This window comes from Ceratosolen solmsi, unplaced genomic scaffold (genome assembly GCF_000503995.2).
Source record: "Ceratosolen solmsi marchali unplaced genomic scaffold, CerSol_1.0 scaffold63, whole genome shotgun sequence".
Lineage (NCBI taxonomy): Eukaryota > Metazoa > Arthropoda > Insecta > Hymenoptera > Agaonidae > Ceratosolen > Ceratosolen solmsi.
In genome coordinates this window covers 646,481-670,635 of record NW_011948437.1, presented here as the reverse complement: position 1 = coordinate 670,635, position 24,155 = coordinate 646,481, and the positions used below count along the sequence as shown (strand labels likewise).

General features: G+C 29.4%; 1 protein-coding gene across 1 annotated transcript in view; it reads left to right on the top strand.

The window, feature by feature from the left end:
* The window catches only part of Rim (Rab3 interacting molecule), a 60,491-nt gene that overhangs the window by 22,040 nt on the left and 14,296 nt on the right, over positions 1-24,155 (top strand). Inside the window, exons 7-17 of the mRNA XM_011503390.1 lie at positions 1,661-1,853; positions 4,296-4,509; positions 8,864-9,187; positions 11,058-11,343; positions 13,378-13,629; positions 14,208-14,396; positions 17,459-17,488; positions 19,293-19,446; positions 19,880-20,049; positions 20,369-20,553; positions 21,593-21,830. Of these exons, the coding sequence (XP_011501692.1) occupies positions 1,661-1,853; positions 4,296-4,509; positions 8,864-9,187; positions 11,058-11,343; positions 13,378-13,629; positions 14,208-14,396; positions 17,459-17,488; positions 19,293-19,446; positions 19,880-20,049; positions 20,369-20,553; positions 21,593-21,830 (2,235 nt within the window). The remainder of the gene's footprint in view (positions 1-1,660; positions 1,854-4,295; positions 4,510-8,863; positions 9,188-11,057; positions 11,344-13,377; positions 13,630-14,207; positions 14,397-17,458; positions 17,489-19,292; positions 19,447-19,879; positions 20,050-20,368; positions 20,554-21,592; positions 21,831-24,155) is intronic.

The following is a 24,155-nucleotide window of genomic DNA, read 5'->3' as shown; positions in this document are numbered from 1 at the left end:
CGCCCCCCCCCCCCCCCCCCCCCCTCCTACAACCGTCGACAGGCCCGCCGCCGCCACTACCACCACTACCACCATCACTACCACCACCACTACTACTGCCACTACCACTACCACTACCATTACTACCATTACTACCATTACTACCACTACCGCCGCCACCACCACCACCACCACTGCCACCACTATCACCACCGCTATCACCACCGCTATCACCACCGCTATCACCACCACCACCACTACCACCGTTACTACCGCTACTACCGCTACTACCACGACCACGACCACGACCACCACCACCACCACCACCACCACCCCATCCCCACTTAAGAGCAATAGTACGAAGTTATTTTCGGATATGTTAAGTCACTGTCTATTAATTACATTGAGTATGATTGCTTAGATTGTGCAAACTCTTGTCACTTTCATAATTGATCGATCTAAGCTCAATGACCACCTGCATCCTTACGGTAATAAAATTCTGAGTATTTGAAAATATGCTTCGTCCCGTAGCCTAAATATTCAAGCCTAAATATCATTTCAACAATTTTATGGAATATAATCCGTACATTTTACGTACATTAATCCATAACTTTGCTTAGCTTATATTAATTGCTCATTTCTTCTCATTTCTTAACATTTTATTAAACTTCTAACCTCACATTTATTAAAAATAGATATTTCCAATTAAGCAATTGCGCCACAGGCTCTCTCTAAGCTTTTGATTATTAGTCAAAGCTATATTTAAATTATAAATGGCAGGAGATTTTCTTAGGGACATTCGTATTTTCGAATTCGAATATAAAATTCGAAAACCGCTGACATTTAATGGATGGGAATGCAAATTTTAAGATTCGTGTAGGAGGGAATTATACAGCAACCAGTATAGAATATCTTTAGTTTCTTTCCATAACAATTTATAATAGATTTGAATCTAAATACTTAATGGAAATATTGTTATGTTACATCATTACATTACTATTACTGTTGTATTGTTTTCATTTTACAAAGAAAATGAGAGGATCGCTTTTGCGAGATTTTTAAGAAAAACGTGTCTAACTTAGGAAACTCTATAAGGTTACTATTATTTGCTTACTTATATTTATCATTGAAAAATTGCATTAATTGTGTAACAATATTTTAATTCAGAAACTTCAGTAATAAAAACATGATAGAACTCATTACTATGATTATTACGATTATAGAACGCGATAACTCATTTTATTACAATTTAATGTCTATTTTAAACATATTTAAATAAAGTGATTTACATATAATTACCAAATCTCAATACTGTAATATATATATATATATATATATATATATATATTTATATAAATTTGATCCTTGTAATATCATATTATTTTATAGTGTGGTTGCTAGAAACAGATAAAGGAAGCAAATAAATATTCATTGTAAAATGATTAGATTAAAAATTAAATATACATTTAAAATGTCTAGTAATTTAAATATCTCCATGAAATGTCAATCGCCAACTGTATTAAGGCAGGATAATGATTGAAGTGTAAATGTGAAAATTCTAATTATCATAACTGAAATGAGAATGAGCAGTTAATATTAAAGCATTAAATTTGGTAAAAGTTAAGAAAAGGCATGATTAACATTAATAAGAAAAAAAAAAAAAAACTAAACAAAAAAAAAGGTTCACCGAGCGAAGGGGGAAAAAGACGGTGCGATTTCATGGTGGAACGAGTACCGGGGGCGGCTCGCAAGAGGATTGGTATTGGGAGGCCGATCGTCAGGGTAGCCAAGACAGTGCAACCAAAGACTCTGGCATTGACACCTCGAGTACATTTACGAGCAGCGAAGATAGCAACAAGGGCGACCTGCCCAAGGTACGCCCGTCTCACGTGTCGTCGCTTATTCTACCAATTATGAGATTATGCGTACTAGTTCTTTTTAATTTCCCTTTCTTATGTATGCACTTGTATACATATTATTTTTGTTTTCTCGACGATCGACGATCACATCGATTACTTCGATTGATCATTTATATCGCCATTATATTAGAGAAATTAAAGGGCCTAATATTACAGTATTATTGCAGTAAAATAAATAACAGTGTTTTAATAATATGCTAGAATTATTTATGTACATACTTATACCCACGCATATGTACATATATGTGTATATATATATATATATATATATATATATATATATATATATATACATATATATACACAAACACATGCTTACGGATGTGCGTGCGTGTGCGTGAGCGTGTGCAAGTATGTTTGTATGGCGTTAGTGCGTATGTGTGATTTTAAGGCTTGTATATTTGATTACGTAATAATAAATTATTGATGGAAAATTTTTGAAAATATCACCATATACCAAACAGTAAGCATTTGATTTTTATTTTTATATTGATATTCCATAAAAGCTTATTGTTTAATTGAATTTATTTTATATCTGTAAAAATAGAGTATTATTTTATATTGTTAAGGTTTAATCTATTATTTTAATGTTTATTTATAAAAATTATTGTAGGTAAAGTTTTTAATAGTAAATTGCTATCGTTTTTATTTCTTAATATAAAGTGTAATAGAAAAACTAATATTGTTCTTATTATGAATTTCTATATAGAGACTAAAAGCAATAGTCAATATTAAATTACTCGCACACTCGATTAAATATTAAAACAAACATTGTTAAACATAGCTCAAACATTCTACACATACCACTCTACACACACATATATCTTTATATATATATATATATATATATATATATATATATATATGTATGTATATTTATATACATATATTATATTATATATTATATTATATTATATTTATTATACATATATTATATTATATAAATACGTATATTTCTAGTTAATTGACGGTCAATTTTCAGTAATAATTTATCGAAATTTTAATGACAAATAATTAATTGCTTACGTACTTATATTGAATAAGATCAAAATCTTTAATTGCTTGATATGATATATTTTACATATCGATTGTTTTATGCAAGCAGATAAAATTGCATAAAACAACCAAAGCACTTTTTGAGTGAATGCAAGGTTTTCAATTAAATGGGGAAGACATGCGTTTCGTCGTTCAGTCTCAAAAATATTATATTTGTCAGATATTTGAATACGAATTTATACAAAACGTTAGTTCAATAAAATAATAATAACATAAATATGGAAATTATTCATCTTCTTTCATTCATGAAAACAAACTAATAAAATGATTTTTTCTAAACACATTATAAAATTGAATATTTAGACGTATGCATATACATTCCCAACGATCATAATTCATGGTATTTTCATTATTAGAAAGTGGTCCATTATACATATATAAGTATGATCATGTATCACAATCTTGCATGATGCTCGAACAGAAATAATTACATTCGTTTATATGTGTACGTATATACAATACATGGATGTGGATGTTAATGTATGGTTTATACATAGCGTATGTGTGTAGATTTTATGTGCATTAATGTCTATCAAGTATGAACCTGAATTAGAATTTTAGTTCGTCGAATAATTAGGACAAAAATATTAGTGTTACATGCATGTGTAGCATTATCTTCTTTACGCAAAACTATGCTTTCCACGTATTTATGTTTCTCGCTCACTATATTTCTTAACATCGCAGGCTTACATATTCAATTTCTATTTCTTTATTTTTATTTTGCTTCTTTATACATAATGACATATACGGTCTTCACTAATGCTAGTGTTTATTTGACATTTTTAAATGATACGTTAAGTATAACTATATAACGAAACTCTGCAACTCGAATAAATGATAATTCTTATAATATTAAAAGGCAAAAATTCCTTATAGCTTTGGATATTTAATAATATTTAATAAACAATATTTATTATAATTTAGACAATAAATTAATTCAAAATATTACTAGTGCTGATTCTTTATTACAGAATGTGTGCGCGTGCGTCCGTACGTTTTTATGTTGATGGCATCAGAATTATTGATCACGATGAATGATATAATAATTTATTGTAAAATGTCGGTTTTTAAATAAATAGTCATTCGTTTGATTGTCGAAGCGGAGCACTCGCACTCTCCTTGTCAACAAATATATACCTTATATACCTTCACCGCTGGAGTAACGTCGGTCGAGTTAAAACTTCGTAAGCCCTAAACTAAGTACTTATCGAAGACTAAATATTTTCGATCGAACGTAGTCGGTAAAAATGTCAGAACATTAGCGGCAAGTGAGACCAATAAACACGATAAACATAAATTAGTATCAATGTGGGACTTGTTGTGGCGGTTTGCTCTCGTTAGCATCCGTCGCCGTGGCAGGTGAGCAGTGATGGCCACAAGTTGATCGGTCACATGGTCCTGCGCAAGTCGTCGCAGGGTCCGGGTACAAGCAATAGTAGCATACTTGGCCTGAAGGTCGTCGGGGGCAAGCTTTTAGAGGATGGTTCAATGGGCGCTATCATCGAGAAGGTGAAAAAAGGCAGTCCCGCCGACATCGAGGGACAGCTCAGAAGTGGTGAGCAAGTTATCACTCTGTACACATAAACTTATCCATAATTCCTGTCATATTGGCAGAGCTCTAATTCACCTCCTTCGTTACTCTCACTCGCTTCACTATTTTCACTTCCTCCCACTTTCCAATTTCACTGGCGATTCGCTTACGAATTCACGCGACAGAGCACCATCGATATTACAATCACTCGTAACTATTTAATAAATTTAATTTTTTTTTTTTAACCTTATCAATCTACCGAATGATTAACTATTACAATTAATAGGTGGAGTTACTTTTGTTGAAACTATTAAAATATAATATGTTGGTGAAAAAAAAAAAAATTATTATACATTACTATTGTACATATAGTTAGTTAGGATACGCCTGCAGTGACTTGATTGCAGGATTGATTCAAAGGATCTTTATTTGTATTACAAAAAAAAGAAAAAAAAAAGAAAAAAAAAATTATACTTTTTCATTAATACTGACTAATACAAATAATTATTATATCATTCATTCAGAATCATTCAAAATAAATACTTAATAATGGTAGATAATTCTAGCCAATAGGTCATTTCTAAATCTTAATTTGATTATAATGTATACAAGACAATAAACTAATTAATTTTTGTTAATCTTGAATGAATATTTACCGATAAGTGGCTACTGCTTTGCAATTCTTTTTTACATAATAATTGAGTTATACCTAAAACAGGATCACAATTGTTTTTGTTTTAAAAAAACGTTTTTTTAATAAATAAATTTAAATAAGTACAAAATTTTTATCTAACATTTTAGAAAATAGTCAAAAGAAAAAAAAGCTAATGCTCCTTATAAGTGCGCATACAAACACACGAGCGAGCAAACATTATACTAGTATCATTATTTTAATTCTTTTTTAATTATAAAAATAATTATTTGAAATTTATAAAGATTGGTAAATAATAATTTTATTTTGTGTTTAACCCAATGAATTAGTATATTAGGATTTCTGTATTATTATTAATTTTCTTATATTTTTTACCTTATATCATTTGATTTATATCATATATGTTATATCATTTTAAATTTAATAGAATAAGTTAAGAATCTTTAAAATTTTAAAAACCATACAATAATTATTCAAAAAATAAGTAAAACAATCAAATATAGATTTCAACTTATGTGCATTGTTACTCTAACAATTAAATCTAACGAATAATTCGCCACGATAAAACGCAAATGTAATTTAATAATAATCTAAATTTAACCGAAATAGCGATGAAACATTAGGAAGTTTGCATTATTCTACTGAAAAATGATTATTATTTTATAAAGGTCGTGTTAAAGGAATTAAAATCAAAAAAAGCTTGGTAAAGTGTCTTTCCAAATTAATTTCTCAGTACAACTATTTTCTTTAATTATTTTTATAAAAAGCCTTGTTCATTATGATCTTTTGTTACAAAAAAAATTGACTTTTTTCACACTACCTCACATGAATAAATGTCATTTAAGTATCCCTAATAAAGATCTTTCACTGTCTTGCGTATTACAATATTTCAAATATGAATCTATTTAATGAATAATTTGAAGAATTAGGCATAACCTAATGATAAGTATGACTTTGTTCGACGAAAGCTTTTGATAAAATTTTTATTCACTAGCAATTGTTTGGTCGGTACAGAGAATGTATTCAGAGAATTCATTTTCACATTTCATCTAGACTTTCAGATTTTTCTTCTACTGATCAAATGAAGTAATGAAATAACCAAAAGGACTATAACAACATTGCAGAAGCATTGCAGAAAAATAGTCTATTTTGGAATTAAATGTGGATCATACGGGCTTTCACTGTATTTTAAAATCGATATTATTCAGAATTAAAATCTTTTCATTCCTAAATTGATTAAATATAATAAGTTTTATATAATAATTTTGTAAAATAATCTGTCAATATAGTGACAAGGCTTATGAAGCAAGTATTTCAAATTTATAATAGTTTTTGCGATCATGTATGAATATTTGAATAATCTTCAAAGCAAATAAATTTTATGTAAATAAAAATATAAAATTAAGTTCATCAAACATTCATTGCATTTACTTCATTTATTAGAGTATTTTCTTCAGTAATGAATTTGAGAATTTTATAATAATATATAATGAATATATATATATATATATATATATATATATTTAGTATTAACACAAATACTAATAATATTTTAATTGATTTTTCTTCATAAAATTTGTTGCTTTTATGATGCAGAAATGATAGTCACGTTAGATAAACCTATTTGAATATAAAAATCGTTCGTGCTTTGAATATATTCAGTAATACGCAATTAAACGTGTAGAGTAGTTAGTTATACGTCCCTTTGAAGGAAACAATTTGGCTCAACCAGGAATTTAAAATTAAAATACATTATTACGGTAAAATTATTTACCAGTAAATACTAATTTTTAATTAACATTGAATTTCGAATATTGAATGTAAAAATCTCAAGTTTCTATGAAAATGAAAAAATAATTTACACGATAAATTTCTATTGATTGATGAATTGCGTAACGAATGATAAATCTTTCGGGGATAATCTTCATTTTTATCTGTTCCTTGACTATACTGTGGGGACAAAATAATTTAATACTTTTATAAGAAATAGTGTATATGAAAAATACATTTTAATAATTGACGATAAAAACTGGAAAAACTTGAAAATATTAATTTTGGCTTTTAATTCGAAATTAAAGAACAGTAGTAAAATATTAAAAAATATATTTATAATGAATTTATTACGTGTATAATATCCCATTTCGTTTTTACTAAATCTTTCAAAAGTTAATAGAATTTCACTAAAGGAAATTATATTAAATGTTGAATTTAATACGAGTATTTATTTTTAATAATACACATAATATTAATTTTCATATAATGCTATCTCTGAATAAATGAAGAAAACTTTAAAACGTACGACATTGCCGAAGCTTAAAAATATGATTTTTTTCTTTTTAGTAACATAAATATTTTATTTATAATCTTTCTAATCTGCCTAAATATTATATAATTTGTTAATAAATGATTTACTCTATATTATACATTAAAATGATTTATTGATAACCGCTTTATCGAATTTTCAAAACTCAAAAGTCTATGTAATTTACTAACTCGGATATAATATGATTTATTAGTCTGAGCATAAGTTCAATAAATTTCAGTTTTGCGTAATTAAGTTTGATATTTCAGTTTATGGCTGTTTTTATTCTTTGAAGTACCATACAATACAAAATAATAACATTTATTTCTTTTTAGTGTGGTTTTGTAATGTATCTAAAAGAAGCGAATATATTGAATTATATGTAGACTAATTTTTATATTATCATTTACATTATTAAAAATAAAAATTTCATTTTTCATAAATATTAATCATCAATGAATACATCAGTTTTCATATAAAAAATTTATATATTTCAAAATTAAGCCCTGATGTGTATAATTGGAATAATCGGTGATCTTATATATATATATATATATATATATATATATATATGTGTGTGTGTGTGTGTGTGTGTGTGTGTGTGTGTAATTTTATATATATTTTAAATACATATAATTTTAAAATCTAAACAACTTATTATTTTCTGTTGAAAATCTCTCATAAGTTAGTATCGAATTTTAATAAATTTACTTAAATAAAATTAAGTTGAGATTACAATGAATTATCATATAACGGTTAGCATACATATTAATAGCACTAATCATGCAAAGCTTTTATTGGGAATTTATATAATATAGTAATAAAATTTGATCTTTCATCGTTACGTTATTGTTATTTCGTCAAATTTAAACGATAATGATTTATAAACAGTTATTTAAACGTTTTCTTATCAATAGTATTGCGTTTTGATAATATTGTGCATCCTGATGAGAATTAAATAATTAAAAAAAAATATAATAGCCGCTCGCTCGCATACCTTTATCATATATATATATATGTATGTATATTTAAATTAAATTTTGTTCATGTTACATTTTACGTAATAATAATAGGCATTGAAGATAATTGATTTAGTAAATCGAGCTTGATCTTACAATAACGATATTCATCAATGAGCTACTCATATTTACAGCTCATATTAATTATGTAACCGACTAGTAATGTCAAAGGTTTATATTAAATTTGGTTTTATTTGAAATGTTGTCGATTATATATTATTATTAAAATATCCATCGGACATTCAATAGTAGCGTTTAGTCTCGGTTCTGAAAAGCTGTAATTGTTTACTTCAAAGGGTCTTGTAAATCTATGTTTCGTCAACAAGACGGTAATAATAAAAAATAAGCGAAGCTGGAGATTAGTAAGACAAAGTTAAATAGGAACGACATTACGCGCACGTATAGGCGATGAGGTACTCCAATGGAACAACAGGCCGCTCCAGGGGAAGAGCTTCCAGGATGTTTCGGATGTGATAGCGATGTCGCGCAACGAGGGACAGGTCGAACTCGTCGTCTCGCGGAATCTCACAGCCTCCACAAGCGCCCTTTCTATCATGGGCGATAAAACGTCCACCGGCCATCAGCAGGACATGTCGTCCACCCCGGACTTCGGAAGTCCAAATAGTAGTGGTAGTGGTCTCGCGCACATGCCCACGAGCCGATATAGCGCGCAAGCGCAATGGCGACAGAAACATGATGCGACATTACCGCAACAGCCCCATCACAAAGGTGAATAGTCCACATATAATCCAGTCTCTGTCTCTCTCTCTCTCTCTCTCACTCTCACTCTGACTCTGTCTCTCTCTCTCTCTCTCTCTTTCTATATATACATTTTATATCATTTAAATATAAATGTGCGCAATATTGTTTCTAAATATTTTTGTTTAAATTATCACTCAGGGACATTATGACCTTTTCGATAGATGTTTGTGATAGGAGAAGATAATTGAATTATTAGTCTTAACAATGCTCTTATGAAATATACTTACTTATAGACTCTAACGGTTCAATTTTAACTTTCTAAAAAATTTTGTTATAGGTATAATGAACATTTTATTATACTTCATAAGTTTTCAATAAGTTTATAATCAATGATAATGTTATATTAATTATTTTAATAATTTCGTAAATTAGCGTATTTAATTTTGATCAATTTTTTCTCATGCAACAATCTTAATGATAAATAATATTGTACTGATATAATAATAAGTATAATTGTAAATATTGATAATAGTAATGATAGATGTAATAAATTTTTGTTTCAGATCAATTAGAAATTATCTTTTAGTTAATAATTCATTGATGAATTTAACAAAAATTTACATCGATTAAAATTATACCGCATTTGTAAGAAAATGTTCATTATAATTTCATTAATTTTCATTAATTTTCTTTATTACCAACTATTAATGCATAATTAAAGGAGCATGAAACTAATTAATAAACAAATATTTAATTTAATATAAAAAATTAATATAAAATTATATATTTACTGAATTGTAAATTTGACATGAATTACTTGTTGAAAATCATTAATTACTAATGCCTAAGAAAATTATAAGAGTTATTTAAATTTCGTGCAATGTATTTTTAACTTGAATGATTGTAAAATGATTTGTTGGAGGTAACGTATAGAAATTTTATATTAATAAAATTAAATGTAGAAAATAATAATGATTTTAATAATTAATAATAGCTTTATACGGCAAGTCTTAGATTAAGTTCTTAGTATATGTTGTATGATATTTTGCACATAGATTTTAAGAAACATAGTTTAGAAAAATTCCTATTTATAACTAATATTTTTAACCAAGAGTAGTTAATAAAGTTTTATTATCTTCAAAGTAGTTTTATAAAGTTTAGAGGGTTTTAATTCTTACATATACGTATCTCATCATTTAATGAAACTTGCGTTAATGTAAAAATTAATATCACAACTATTCTTCTCCATTTAATATCAAAATTAAAATTAATTTGATATAATATATATATGTGCGTGTGCGCGTGTGTGCGCGTTTGTGTGTGTCTGTCTGTCTGCCTGTATGCATATATGCATGTATGCATAATTGAAAGATAAATATACTTATGCACATGTAATCGTATTTTCATCAATGATTGACATTAAGTATTGATATTTCTGTCATTCGAATAGCTCTATTTAACAGGCTTATATGTTTATAAAAAAAAATATAATCAGAGTTTACTGTTACGAGAACGTTAACGTAGATGTAGTTAGTTGCATTAATGCAGTTCTTAAAGATACTTTTATATTTGTACATTATATTTTTATGGGAGCAACAACCAATCTGTAATATAAAATGTCTGTATATTTATTTTATTGTGTATTGTGAGATAAAAGTTGCAAAAACAATTGTCCTCGATAATCGACGAAGAAAAAACTAAGGAATCTATTAAAATGATCCTTTCAACGATTAAACAATTATTCTCCGGTACACCTAAAAATAAGTTAAACTGTTCTTTCTTCAAAATTTGGCAAATGGAAAAGTACAAAATTAATTACTAACGTTTGTATTTCTCTATTATTATTCCTTCTGCGGGCATATGGCTACTTCATCGAAATACCATCGATCGCACACAGAGTTATACGACGTGCGGAGCAATAAGCCATCTGTTCTCGTGACATCGCCCGGATCACCGGACCTCTATGCCCAGGGCCGAGTATCCAGTCGACACTTTCGGCCGCACGTGGCAAGCCAACAAGTAGGGGGTAACAGCGTGGGCGGCAGATTACAAATAAAACTAAACTTCGACACGAGTACATTGCAACTCGCCGTGACGCTGGTATGCGCGACCGGACTGACACCCCGTAACAACGGCCAACAAAGAAGTTCCTACGCTAAGATGTACCTTCTTCCTGACAGAAGGTAAAGCATATAACCGCCTACTTGTCAATGTCCAGTCGCAATTTACATCTTAACCCAAAAGGATTTCATAACTTATAATTTAGTAACGAATTGTGTTTTTAATAATATTTTTTCAAAATAGCACTCAAATTCTTAACGAATGTTTTAAATATGTATAATAATAATAATAATAATAATAATAATAATAATAATAATAATAATAATAATAATAATAATAATAATAATAATAATAATAATAATAATAAATGTGTTTAAAAATAATACACTTGCTGATGCTAAAATAAAGTACAAACTTTTATTTAAAAAACTTTATTAATGCTACTTCTTTTCCATTACATCGTGCAATAGAAATTCATACATAGTATTCTTATATAACATATATTAGATTTAAAATTCTATAATTATCTCTCTGTTTTGTATAAAAATCTTTCTTTTCTGGATACTTAGATACAAAATACAAAATCATCAATCACATTTTGATTTAATTATTATATTTCACGGACTATAAAGTGTTTATTATTTTTAATTAAATAAGATATATTGAAATGAAATTAACTATAATTGAATTAAACTAACTGTAATATTTGTATAAAATTAATATCATTTGTTATTACTGTTAAGTTTACTGTAAAATCTATAATCCACTAACGTGAATTTTATAATTAATTTAACAATATAATTAAGTGACGTTGTTTATCATTAAACTTCAGACACACTTACTTTTGTACAATATAAATATAATAATAAATAAATTTATTTATTTAAATAAAATAATAGACCAGTAAATGTATATATAAAGACATTTATGCATATTTTATAAATAGTATTTATTAAAATAAAAATTGAATATTAATCCACCATTGAATAATTACGTTTTTCATTATTAAGCATTAATTCTCTTAATTGTAAAATGATTATTAAAATGATTGTCAATATATGTTCATCTTTTTTTTTTTTCATTGATAATGATCATCATCAGTAATAGAAATTCTATTATTAGTTATATAATAATCAATTATTTTATATTTTAGAAAATTCATCTTGTTTATATAAATGCTATTGCATCCTATTATTAGATAAATAATTACGATAATAAATTTAAAAATATGCCTTGTTCTTGAAATACTTTTGCCTGATTAAATCAGACTATTACTACTTGTTCAGTAACTATAAAATTTTCTTAAGAAATAGATAGTAATAGATGACACTAATATGTGTTGAATAATAGTGAACAATACAGTATTTAAATTTATATTTATAAATAAATTTCTGAAAGTAATGAAAATTTTATATGTATCATCATAGAGCTAAAAAGAATTAAAAAAAGATCTTTTACAAAGTGTTCAGTCACAAAAACACCTCTATAAACTATCTAAAAAATATAATTTTTTTTAATGTATTGTTTTCTTATAAGTAAAAATATTAAATATTGAACGTAATATTTATACTTATCTTTTAGTTCAGGATATGAAATCTATTTGTAAGTAATTTAAATTCCAATATGATCTGCAAGAGCAATCTATTGTAAAAAATGTGAAATTCAATGGGAAATTAAAATTACTTTTCATAGTTATCTATTTATTATTTTTCCATAATATTAAAATACTTTAAGAAATTGTTTGTATTATTCGTCATTTGTTTCTGTTATATATCAAGAAATATCAAGCAATCCATATAGCGTTATTGATGTATTATTAAAATTATTTAATTTAAAAGTTACTATATATTACTTCATTATTCACTAAATAATAATAGTCAACCATTTTTAAACTAATATTCCTTTGATAAAATTCTTTTAAAAATTGACAATTTTAATTATACATTTGAAGAGTATGTCCAAGTAAGTAATTTAAAAGGAATTAATTCTTTTCAATTTTTTAACAAGTTGAATATGTTATTGTTAATATTAAGTGCAGTATAGTAAGAATATCGTAGTAACATTGCCGCAAACTAAAATAATTGATTGAATATACATTATTGAGTCTGTAAGGAATAATTTTATAAAAAATACAGGACATAAAATAATAATTTCAGTGAAAAGTCGAAAAAACGAACGAAGACATTGGCAAACACAAATGAACCGCGATGGGACCAAACATTCGTCTACAGCGGTATTAGATGGTCCGAATTAAGGCAGCGATCACTCGAAATCACTATATGGGATTACGGAAGGTACGGTGCGAACGACTTTCTTGGTGAAATTATACTCAATCTTGCGGCCTCAACGCTTAATGATGATCCAGAATGGCATTATCTCATGGCTCATGAAGAACACCGCCAAACAAGGTAAATTGCACATTGTCGAACACTTAATTTTTTAATTACTTTTTAATACTACGTATACGTATTGCTTTCCTTTATTGTCTAGGCTGGTTTGCAATATATTAGTTATATTATAAATGTAATTACATTGTAAATGAGAAACGAGAAGCTACTTTTCTAGAAGAACTCAATTTCATTCGCTACACATTATTTACTATTAGAACTAAAATGAAGTTTAAGGTATACAGTTTTTATTAAAAATAAGCTCGTAGTATTAAGAGTTAGATGAAAGTTAAGAATGAAAGAACTTCGAGTAAACTATCATAATATACTCATCAATTGTGTAGCTAAAGTAACGCAAGCACGTGGATCAATAAAATCTCGAATCAAATAGAATAAAATATCTAGAATCAGCTCACACTTTAATTATAAATACGTATAAAATGATATAGGCACGGTTACTTTATCGATTTTTCATTGTTACAATGCAACGTTACACCCAAATTATCGTTAATATTCTTACGAATGGAAAATTGTATTTGCCTCTAATATGTCCAATTGATAAATAAAGAAATTACATATTCTCTTGTATGTGTACTCAGTTGCTATCAAGATACGACGGATGATATAGTGACGACACCGGGCGACTGTCACCTGAGTCCACCGTCAACGACATCGAGATTAAGTGACTCCGATACGTCGGAATGCGACATAACCGACTGTGACGGCTCCAGGGAGCACAGAAGAACTGCCGATGGAGCGAGTATTAGCAGTATTGGCAGCTCCTCCAGGTGAATTTTAAAAATATCCTCATGGTCATTCTTACAATCGCTATGTATACTTTTCAACTATGTAGCTTATAATCTATTAAAAACGAAATATGCTCGGGCGAAATTACATATTTTTATATAAAATTACAAAATGTGTGCACCAATTATATTTTAATCTCTGTCTTGCATTCGTAATATTTTTAGTAATAATTCAGCCGTAATAAACTTTTTTATTTATTTTAATTTTATGACTAAATAATCTTCCAGATTGTTAATAATATTTTGAATTATTAAATTAAAATTTAATTATTGTCTAATTTACTATTTAAAATCTCCAAATTAAAATAATAATGTCTTATAATTATATTTTCATTCTAAAGTTAGCCCTACCGTTAACGAAATATATAAATATAAATATTTTTATGTATATCTACACTTATTTTAATTTAGTAAATTAATAAAATAATTTTTTGTAAATCGTACTAAATTTTTTGATGATCAAAATTAAGTGTTTTAATATAATGTTTCAATGAATTTAAAATATTAAACAATAATAAACGTTCCAATAAAAGAGTTAGTGTATTGTTAATCCATTGAAACGTTTTTCAATTAAATTTATTGTGAAATTGACGAAATGTCACACATCTATACCATTTATTCTCTTTTTTATGTCCGAGATTGTGACAGTAATATTAGGTCGCTCTTTACATTGTCGTGTTGACGTAAGTTTCTCCGTTCACCGTGCAGTATGCAGAAGGGAGAGAAAAGACGAGAGTAAGAGGGAGGGAAAAAACGCAAAGAAGAAGGTTAGGGTATAGAAGTTAGCGAAAGAAAGATAGAAGATACTGGGTAACATACTAACTGACCTATCAGTAAGTCTACAACCATCGTCGACTCTAGATTATATTCGATCACCTTGGCACGAAATTTTTCTCTTCTCTCCCCTTTCGGATCTATTTCAAATTCAAATAATATTTTCTTTCTTTTCCCTTTTGATGGGCGAAAATGTGTGCCTACATATCATTTTCCAAGCCACTGCTGTCTTCTGTCAATGATTTGTGAGTATCCCGATAAATGAATGAGGAGTAAAAGAAAAAACAACAAAGTAGTTCACCTTGTATTGCTCTTAATTGCCGGATTAATCCACAACTGCGATCGTATATTGTTATATATTTATTTTTTGTAGTTCCATTAACGTATAGCAGGTTGATCTTATTATTTTATTTTCTCATAAAGCTATAAAGAACATCGGCTTCTGCTTTACTATCTAATGCATCGTGATAATTAGAAATTAAAATCAAATTGTTTTTTAATCAATATACATAAATACGCGCACGCACACATTCATATATACGTATATGCAACCCATATATTCGGATATTTCGTTAGTCTTAGAAGTGGCCTTTAAAATTTAACAATTACAAAATAAAAATAATAACAACAACAACAACAACAACAACAACAACAACAACAACAACAACAACAACAAACAACAACAACAACAACAACAACAACAACAACAACAACAACAACAACAACAACAACAACAACAACAACAACAATAATAATAATAATAATAATAGGATTTAATTGTTTTAATCTAATAATTAAACAATTTTTTATGAAGCTAATGTAAAGATAAAATATTTTAAACAGTGTATTTCGCAATTGCAATATATCTAAAGATATCGTAATTGTCCAGAAATATAAAAAATCTTTGATTTATCATTAAAATGCTAAATGATTTTTCATATTGTACATACAATTATATACTTTATTAAATATATTAATTGCAAATTATATAAAATAATATTGCATATGTAAAAGCACCAAATTTGTGATTCATTTATGGATAGTAAATGTAACTTTCTAAAGTAATATAAATCAGTAAACGAAATAGCTAAGTATAATTTAGTGTTTAAATTACCATCCATTATGGTAAATAAATTCATGGATTGATATTCTAAAACACCTTTGCAGTAGAAACTTTACATACAAAAATCTTACCACATTTATTTACTATATTTATAAGAATCACATAAAGTAATGGATAATGTAATAATGTATTTAAATACTCGTAAATGTAAGGTAAGGCGAAGTAGATATTCTTACTGCAAATCTGTAATGATTGTAATCAAACAGATTGATAATTAATGTATTAAACAGCAAGTACCAAAACTAACCTAATTTATTCACTTTTAATCCCTTCGCTTCAGTTATTTCTCTTTCTACCGCTGGCTCCTGTCACACCACCACCATTACCAAATGCACACACTTAATAAAACGTTCAATATGGTCTAATAGGATAAGTGAAAAGGGTTTCATATTACATTGATAAATTCATTCGAGCATCGTACGCAAGATGCGACACTCAATAAATTCTACTTACTGTATTTCATATATTTATCGTATTTCCTGTTTAAAAGCATTCAATCATCAATGCAATAAGACAGCTTTGATTACGAATTATTGACATTAATTCGTAAAAATGATTATTTATTTGTTCTAATATAATTATTTATAAAACATGATTATTTGTCGGAGAAAGAAAAATGACGTTCATAATTCTTTAAAAGACGTGCAAGCTGTTTGTATTTTAAAATAATATAAAAATTTTTTTAATTAGAATAGACCTTCATTAAATTGAAAAGTATACACAGTCCTAGAATAAATAATTTTAATTATAATAATTTTATATTTTAAATAAGATAATATAATTATTTAGATTGTATGTTGGATAATTTTTTGCACATATGATTAAATTAGTAGTAAATAGTAGATGAAAATTATTAAGCTTTGAATGAATGAAATTATATTAATTGCACAAACTTAAAACTATTTAATACTAATTTCATTTAATTAGTTATAAGATATTGTTTAACATACACTAATGCTTAGGATAAAAGGTAAAAAAAATTTTCAAATACTAATTATGCATTTATTTTATGTTATATATAAGTATATATATATATATATATATATATATATATATTCTCAAAAGCTTAAACAAAAAATATAAAAAATTGAACATCACAAGTTAATAAATTTTATTTTAATTATATACTTATGTATTTATATTTTAGGTTTCATAATACGCCGCCAAATTATAAGCGGTAGGATTATTTAATATTCTATTTTTGTTTCATGATTCATACAGGCATTTATTCGTCAAATTTTTTTCTCTTTTTATTTGCCATTAGATATTGTTTAGAATCTTTGGCACATTATTAATAGTTAATTAATCCCAAGTGAAAATATGATTAGAACATAGAAGACCTGACTTACGGAGCCTCAAATTCTTATCTTTAATAATTATCAATACAACTAATTGATGAAAAAAATTTCAAAATTAATGTATTTTAATTTCGAAATATATTTTGTAACAAATGCCAACCTCTCTACACAATTAACGTTAAGTTTTAATTTACCATTACTAAATTATGCTGATAAAGTAATATAAATTTCATGATTGTTTATTACAATATCAGGCTTCTTAAAAAATCTTAACTAATTTTTTATAAAATGCATTGATTATTTCAATATTTGACCAAATTGTTATTTTTGGTACCAAAAAACAATTTAAGTTAGACATATTATTTCAGTATTTACATTTTATAGTAAATTATAATTTTCAAATTCACTAATAAATCTTTCGTTTAATTATTTAATATTATATAATACTTTTCATACTTATAGCTCAATAGTTTAGCAAATCTTTTAATTCACGAGATGTAATGATTTCATTGTTACTTTATTTTTAGTATAAGTTACAAATACATTTATAAATAATACTACCATGCACATAATATCATGCATTACGTCAATTTTGCCATAAAAAATATTTAGTTATAAATTGTGCAAAAAGAGAGAAAAAAAAATATGGCTTCTTAGTGAAAAATATGACTTCCTCCATTAAAACACGCACTGTATTTATTATACATACATATGTATTAACGTCATCGCTAAAAATGCACGCCGATAGATTATTTACTTAGTCATTTTAAATAAAAATTAGTTGAAAAATTTGTTGGATTAAGATTATTTCATTCTTTTTAATATGAAACAAGTAATGTATTTTTAATTTGATAATAACAGCATTTATATACAGTGGTTTCAATAATAGTGTTAATTAAATTTAAATTGTGGAAAAAAAAGATTTTAATGTTTCTCTCACCTACATCCAATACGTTAAAATTAAAGTGCAAATGACAATAGTAAAATTTTTTTTATTTCTTTTTAATAATTTTTAGTCATTACATGAAATATATTATTGTTCTGTTTATCGTGAACGTTTTAAAATTGTTTTTAATCTACTTTCATAATATTCAATGTTTGTAGAATGCATTTAAATATAATGAGATAATCTATCCATTATAGTAATTTGTTAACTCAAGTATTTATTTTGTATTAATTTATTATGAAAAATATAGCTGGGTCATTTACATGATTACGATTCATCGTGAATAATATGTTCAAATTATTTACATTAAAATGTGTGTTTGCGCGCTTGCGCGCGCGCGTTTGGATGTGAATTTGTTTTCACTAATTATTATTATATTTATATTTTTAATTTGTTGCAATTGTACTATAAATCACCATTAATTCTTGCTTAATCAATTATTAAATACATGCAATAATAGTAGAGAGTGATGGTCGAGCTGGAATAATGCCGATATCGCGACCGATCGTTCGTAACGGTTGTTTGAGATTATTTCACAAAAAATTGATCAAACGAAGTAAAATGGTGAAAATGACCTATCTACCGAGCAACATTCTCACAATCACAATTAGTGCGTAAGCAATGGTCATAGCTGCTAAATTCGCAAAAGCTAGTATACGTAATAAGCGCGCGAGCTCGCTTATCTATCGAGTTATCTAATTGTAATGTAATTGTGCCCGATATAACTGCTGGAGCAGCCACTATTCCAGCCCGCCGCCGGAGAAGGAATTATGCGTCGATGGTGAGCACCGAAGTCGTAGAGACATGTCGCCCCAGGGTCGGAAGCGCGCCGCCCTCATGGGCTCGCGGGAACAGCCCGCCTCCATATCCGGATACCAGCATTACCGAAAGGTCAATTTTCGACAGTATTCCGTATGTACAATCACATTATCTTTTTTTTTTTTTTTTTTTTTTTTTTTTTTTTTTTATTATATTAGGCTAATTATACGAATGCGCGGTGATGTTGTTACTTGCTTGTTTAACGCACAGTTGTAAGATTACCGGCGACTTTCGCGATGCGCGTATTAGATTTGCAAAAATTCATATTTCGAACAAGCATGCATCCACTGTTCGCGATTCTTCCAATAAATAGAGAGTAAAGAAGCAAGAAAAGATAAAATGGCTAAAAAGTAATATTTCGATCGATTTAGTTGGTTGTAATATTGTCGATAATATGGACGAGCGAGTGAACGATTGAAATTTGCAATAATGAAAATTTGAGCTCGACAAGCGATCGATATGATAGCGCGAGAGCGACCAACTCTAACTCCCAGCATTCTTATAGGATGAGCCACATCGTACGGCAATACTCAGTCACAGATCTCATAGCGCTGCTCCAATGGACTCGTCGAGTCTGCGATACCGTAGAAGGTCACAAAGTCCTAGTGGTCATCGTTCCCTTTCGCCACCGGACCACAGATCTATGCCTTTCTCATCCGCATATTTACCAGCGAGGTTCGTCACACGCACTTTTCTACAAAGTATCGAAAGATAACTATTTTTTAGGGCCTCGGGCTTCTTTCTTTTTACCCTTTGTTTTTACGACTTCGTTATAAGAGGTGACATTGGCACTTTCGTTATCCCTAAATACGTGAAAGTGCTTCGTGAATGCACTATGCATACCCATACATGCGCGCACAGATGAGAAACTTTATTAAGATTTTAGATTCCTTAGTGCTGCCAACGCGACTCGAATGCCTCTCATTATAATCGATCGGTCGTAAATGAGTCACGAATCATGTATTTTAACCATAACACCTAACTATTCGATAAGATTTGGTTCTAGATCCGCTACGGCAACACCCACAGGCTCGCCAAAGAAGCGCCAGCTGCCTCAAATACCAGCCAACTTGCATGCTGCCCTCAAAGAACGCGTTGCTCATGATTTGGAGGAGAGAGCAAGATTTATAAGGCATCGCAATCGGCCGATTAATACAATTTACAGATGTGGAGTGGGAGGTAAGTGGCAAAACGTTCTTTTCCAAACCAAAAGCTCCGTTTCCTAGGAAGCTCTCGGCCACACGACGACGACAAAGTTTTATCAGCGCACCTTCATCTTTTCGCTCACATAAATATCTCTTTGATCGTACAACAACTCGAAAGCTATTGCGTGCTACGTGGCCCTGTGTGATCGAACGTAATGTTAAATTTATTATTTCACGATACTTTAATGCCAATGTGTTACTTTTAATGACAATTAAACGTCGAATCATTAGCGAACGGTCGCTGAAATTTAAGCCCTTATTCGTCTGCCCCGTTTGTTTCTCAATCTTCCAGCATCATTCGTTACAGCAAATTATAATATTATTTAATTAATAATGACCAACTGATAATTCAGAACAATGATTTAAAATTATTGCAAATTATGTATAAGATCTATGGCAATAGAATAATAGTGACTTTTTTCTTTTTTTCTTTTTTCTTTCATTAATTAATGAAATATACGTCTGAATTGACAAATAATCGAATATTAACATGTTATATTCATCATTATAAATGAATCGAGTGAATTTTTAAAGAGTAAACAATTTTTTAAACAACACACGCTGATGATTTATAATTATTAGTGTGTAAACATTCAATGTTAGTCTCATACTTACATAATATTATCTTGACATAGTAATGAGTGCAGAAAAACTCAATACAACTCGCTTTTACGATAATGCATTAAATAACAATAATAATAATAATAATAATAATAATAACAATAACAATAATAATGATAATAATAATAATGATAATGATAATGATGATGATGATGATGATGATGATGATGATGATGATGATGATGATGATGATGATGATGATGATGATGATGATGATGATGATGATGATGATGATGATGATGATGATGATGATGATGATGATGATGATAATAATAATAATAATAATAATAATAATAATAATAATAATAATAATAACAATAATAATGCAAAGTGCACGATTTTCCATGCATTTAAATGTTTGCGACGTTATGAAACGATTGTATTGACTGCAGGTTGGGATAGGCGATTCAGCGGACTGTCAGATTCTGATTTACCGTCGATGGGACACGAAATCCATTCGCTATCGCACGGTCATGTTCACAGAATGCCTAGAATAAGAAGAGGCCACATGAGTCCCGAAAAGGACATCTTGGCCGATCTAGGTGACTCCGACATGGAAAGCATCGCGTCAGTAACGAGTAGTGCCTTTAGCACGCAATCCGAAAGACCACGTGGCTCTCGAGGATTAATGTGAGTATTTATTCAATTCCATAACACTTCATTATCCGACCACCACTATATACGTACATATATATACACATATATATGCGCACGTATGTACGCATGTACAATACGCATCAGTTTCTCATCGTACAAAGTTCACACATGTAAATGATAAAGTAAGCAGCTCTCAGACTAATTTGCGTTTAATATACAGTCATATGTTATTACGACTATATGAGCGTCAAATGTTGATTTGTCTATTTTTCACTTATTACTCGGGCCGCTAATGCTTCGGGAAATTGAATAATGGTTAACAAAAATAAAAAAAAAAAAATTAAAGAAAAATCGCAAAACGCGTGAGTTTTGACAAGAGTCTGTCTGATAGCTTAGACTTACTTTGTGGAAAATAATTCCAAAGTTAAATGGACATTGTGGATTATAATTGAAATTAATATTATATAATTGATCGTATTAATTATATAATTTAATTTGTATTATAATTAATGTAATGATGGATTGCACCCTTAGCATTACTTATAGTTAGATATTTAAGTCGTTCTCGTTCTGCTTGCTTATACTGCTTTCCGCTTCCCTCTCAATTATAGACTTTCCTCGCGATTAATTAATCTAAAGTAGGTTAGATATCTATATATGTTAGTCGATTAGCTGCACTGATCTGAAACACTGCATTAATGTCCATTTAATAGAGATAGAAATAATAACAAATACATTGAAAAGAGCGTCCCATTCTAGTAGATGATTATAAGAGGAATTGATTTGCAACGTCGATTGAACGATTTAATTTCATTTTCTCTCTCTCTCTCTCTCTCTCTCTCTCTCTCTCTCACACTCTCTCTGTTACGTACGTGACTCCTCATTGTTATAACGAGAGTTATGGTTGTTTACTCTTTTTTTTTGTGCAATTTTTCGCATTCTATCTAATTATTGCAATTACGATTCAAGCTGGATGACTCGAAGCTCGAAAAATTATTATGGCCAGAGACCATCTCGTTATTTAGCTCGATAATTAGTTCGATCGACCTGAAGTAAATATGATTATCATTATACTATACGTTTAGCCGATAAATGCCGAGAAAGAGAAAGAATGGGGCTCCCTCCCTAAACCCCTTTAACACTTTACTCAATCATCATCCAATCAGTAAACCAACAAAAATAATAAACAAAAATGCTGTAGTTTAATGTACATAATGCGAAGAATGGTATAAATTTATATGAACAAAATTATTTGCAGACCGACAGTTAAAAGCGTTTTTGTACCCGGAGTCGTATCCCCCTTGCCCCCACCCCCTAGGCGCATTAGGCGTAAGCACCGACTTAGGGTCCCCTGCAGTGAATGCCATTGCCCAAGTAACAATCCTTGTAAGCCTAGGAGCAATTACTACCCAAACAGTAAGCACCACTATCATCTTCCCCCGCACCGCAATCCCCTCGTACGGAGCAAGTCCGCAGTCGTACGCTCGCTTTGCAAGAGGATACGAGCCCCTTTCACTCGCTCTCACACCGTCGATGAGAGAGTGCTGCGCTACTACAGTCCCGAAACCAGCGAGTACAGTATCAGCGAGGGCTTCCTCCTCAAGCCGGAGCCTTTAACGCAACCACGGGGCCGTAAGAGCCGAATACCCGAAATATACGTAGAAGACTGTCTCAATGTTAACTTTAATAAGAGACTGATTGAAAAGTTTCGAGCGAAAAATCGCCATTACGGGGATATAACTGTGACGTCATCTGGCTCATCAGCACCCTACAAATCCTTTGTTCCATCAATCGCAAGCTCACACGCGAGGTCGCGTAGCTGGCAGGATCGCGGTACACATTGTTGTGGTAATGTACTTAACGGCAGTAGCAGTAGAGCAGCCCTTGGCAGTGCAAGTACAATCAGTAAAAACAAAAATTCTTTCTTCAATGGAACTCTTCCTCGCCTCGACTATCCGATTACCCACCAATCGAGCATGCGTAGATCCCTTCTCTCTTCCAAGGCGCAAAGCTTCGATTACGATGCCGCCTGCGACAACGATTACGCAACGAGGATGTTACATGACGACGACCGGCACTTTGGCAAGGGGCTATTAGCGCGCAGGAGCAGGAGCTTCGAATACCAAAGTATCTCGGGCAATATATTCAGCGACGACAGTTTGCACACCGCCCGACAGAAAATCAAAAAGAACATGTCGTTGAGCGATGAAGGATATGGTGATAGAATACCAGCTCTTAAGGATCAAAGCAAGTCATATTTCGATTTTAATGGCGATGCTAAGATCATTAGAGATCTTAATAAGAAAAAGTCAAGGGAAAAGGATTTGCAATTAATGATCGACGATGATGAAAGTAATG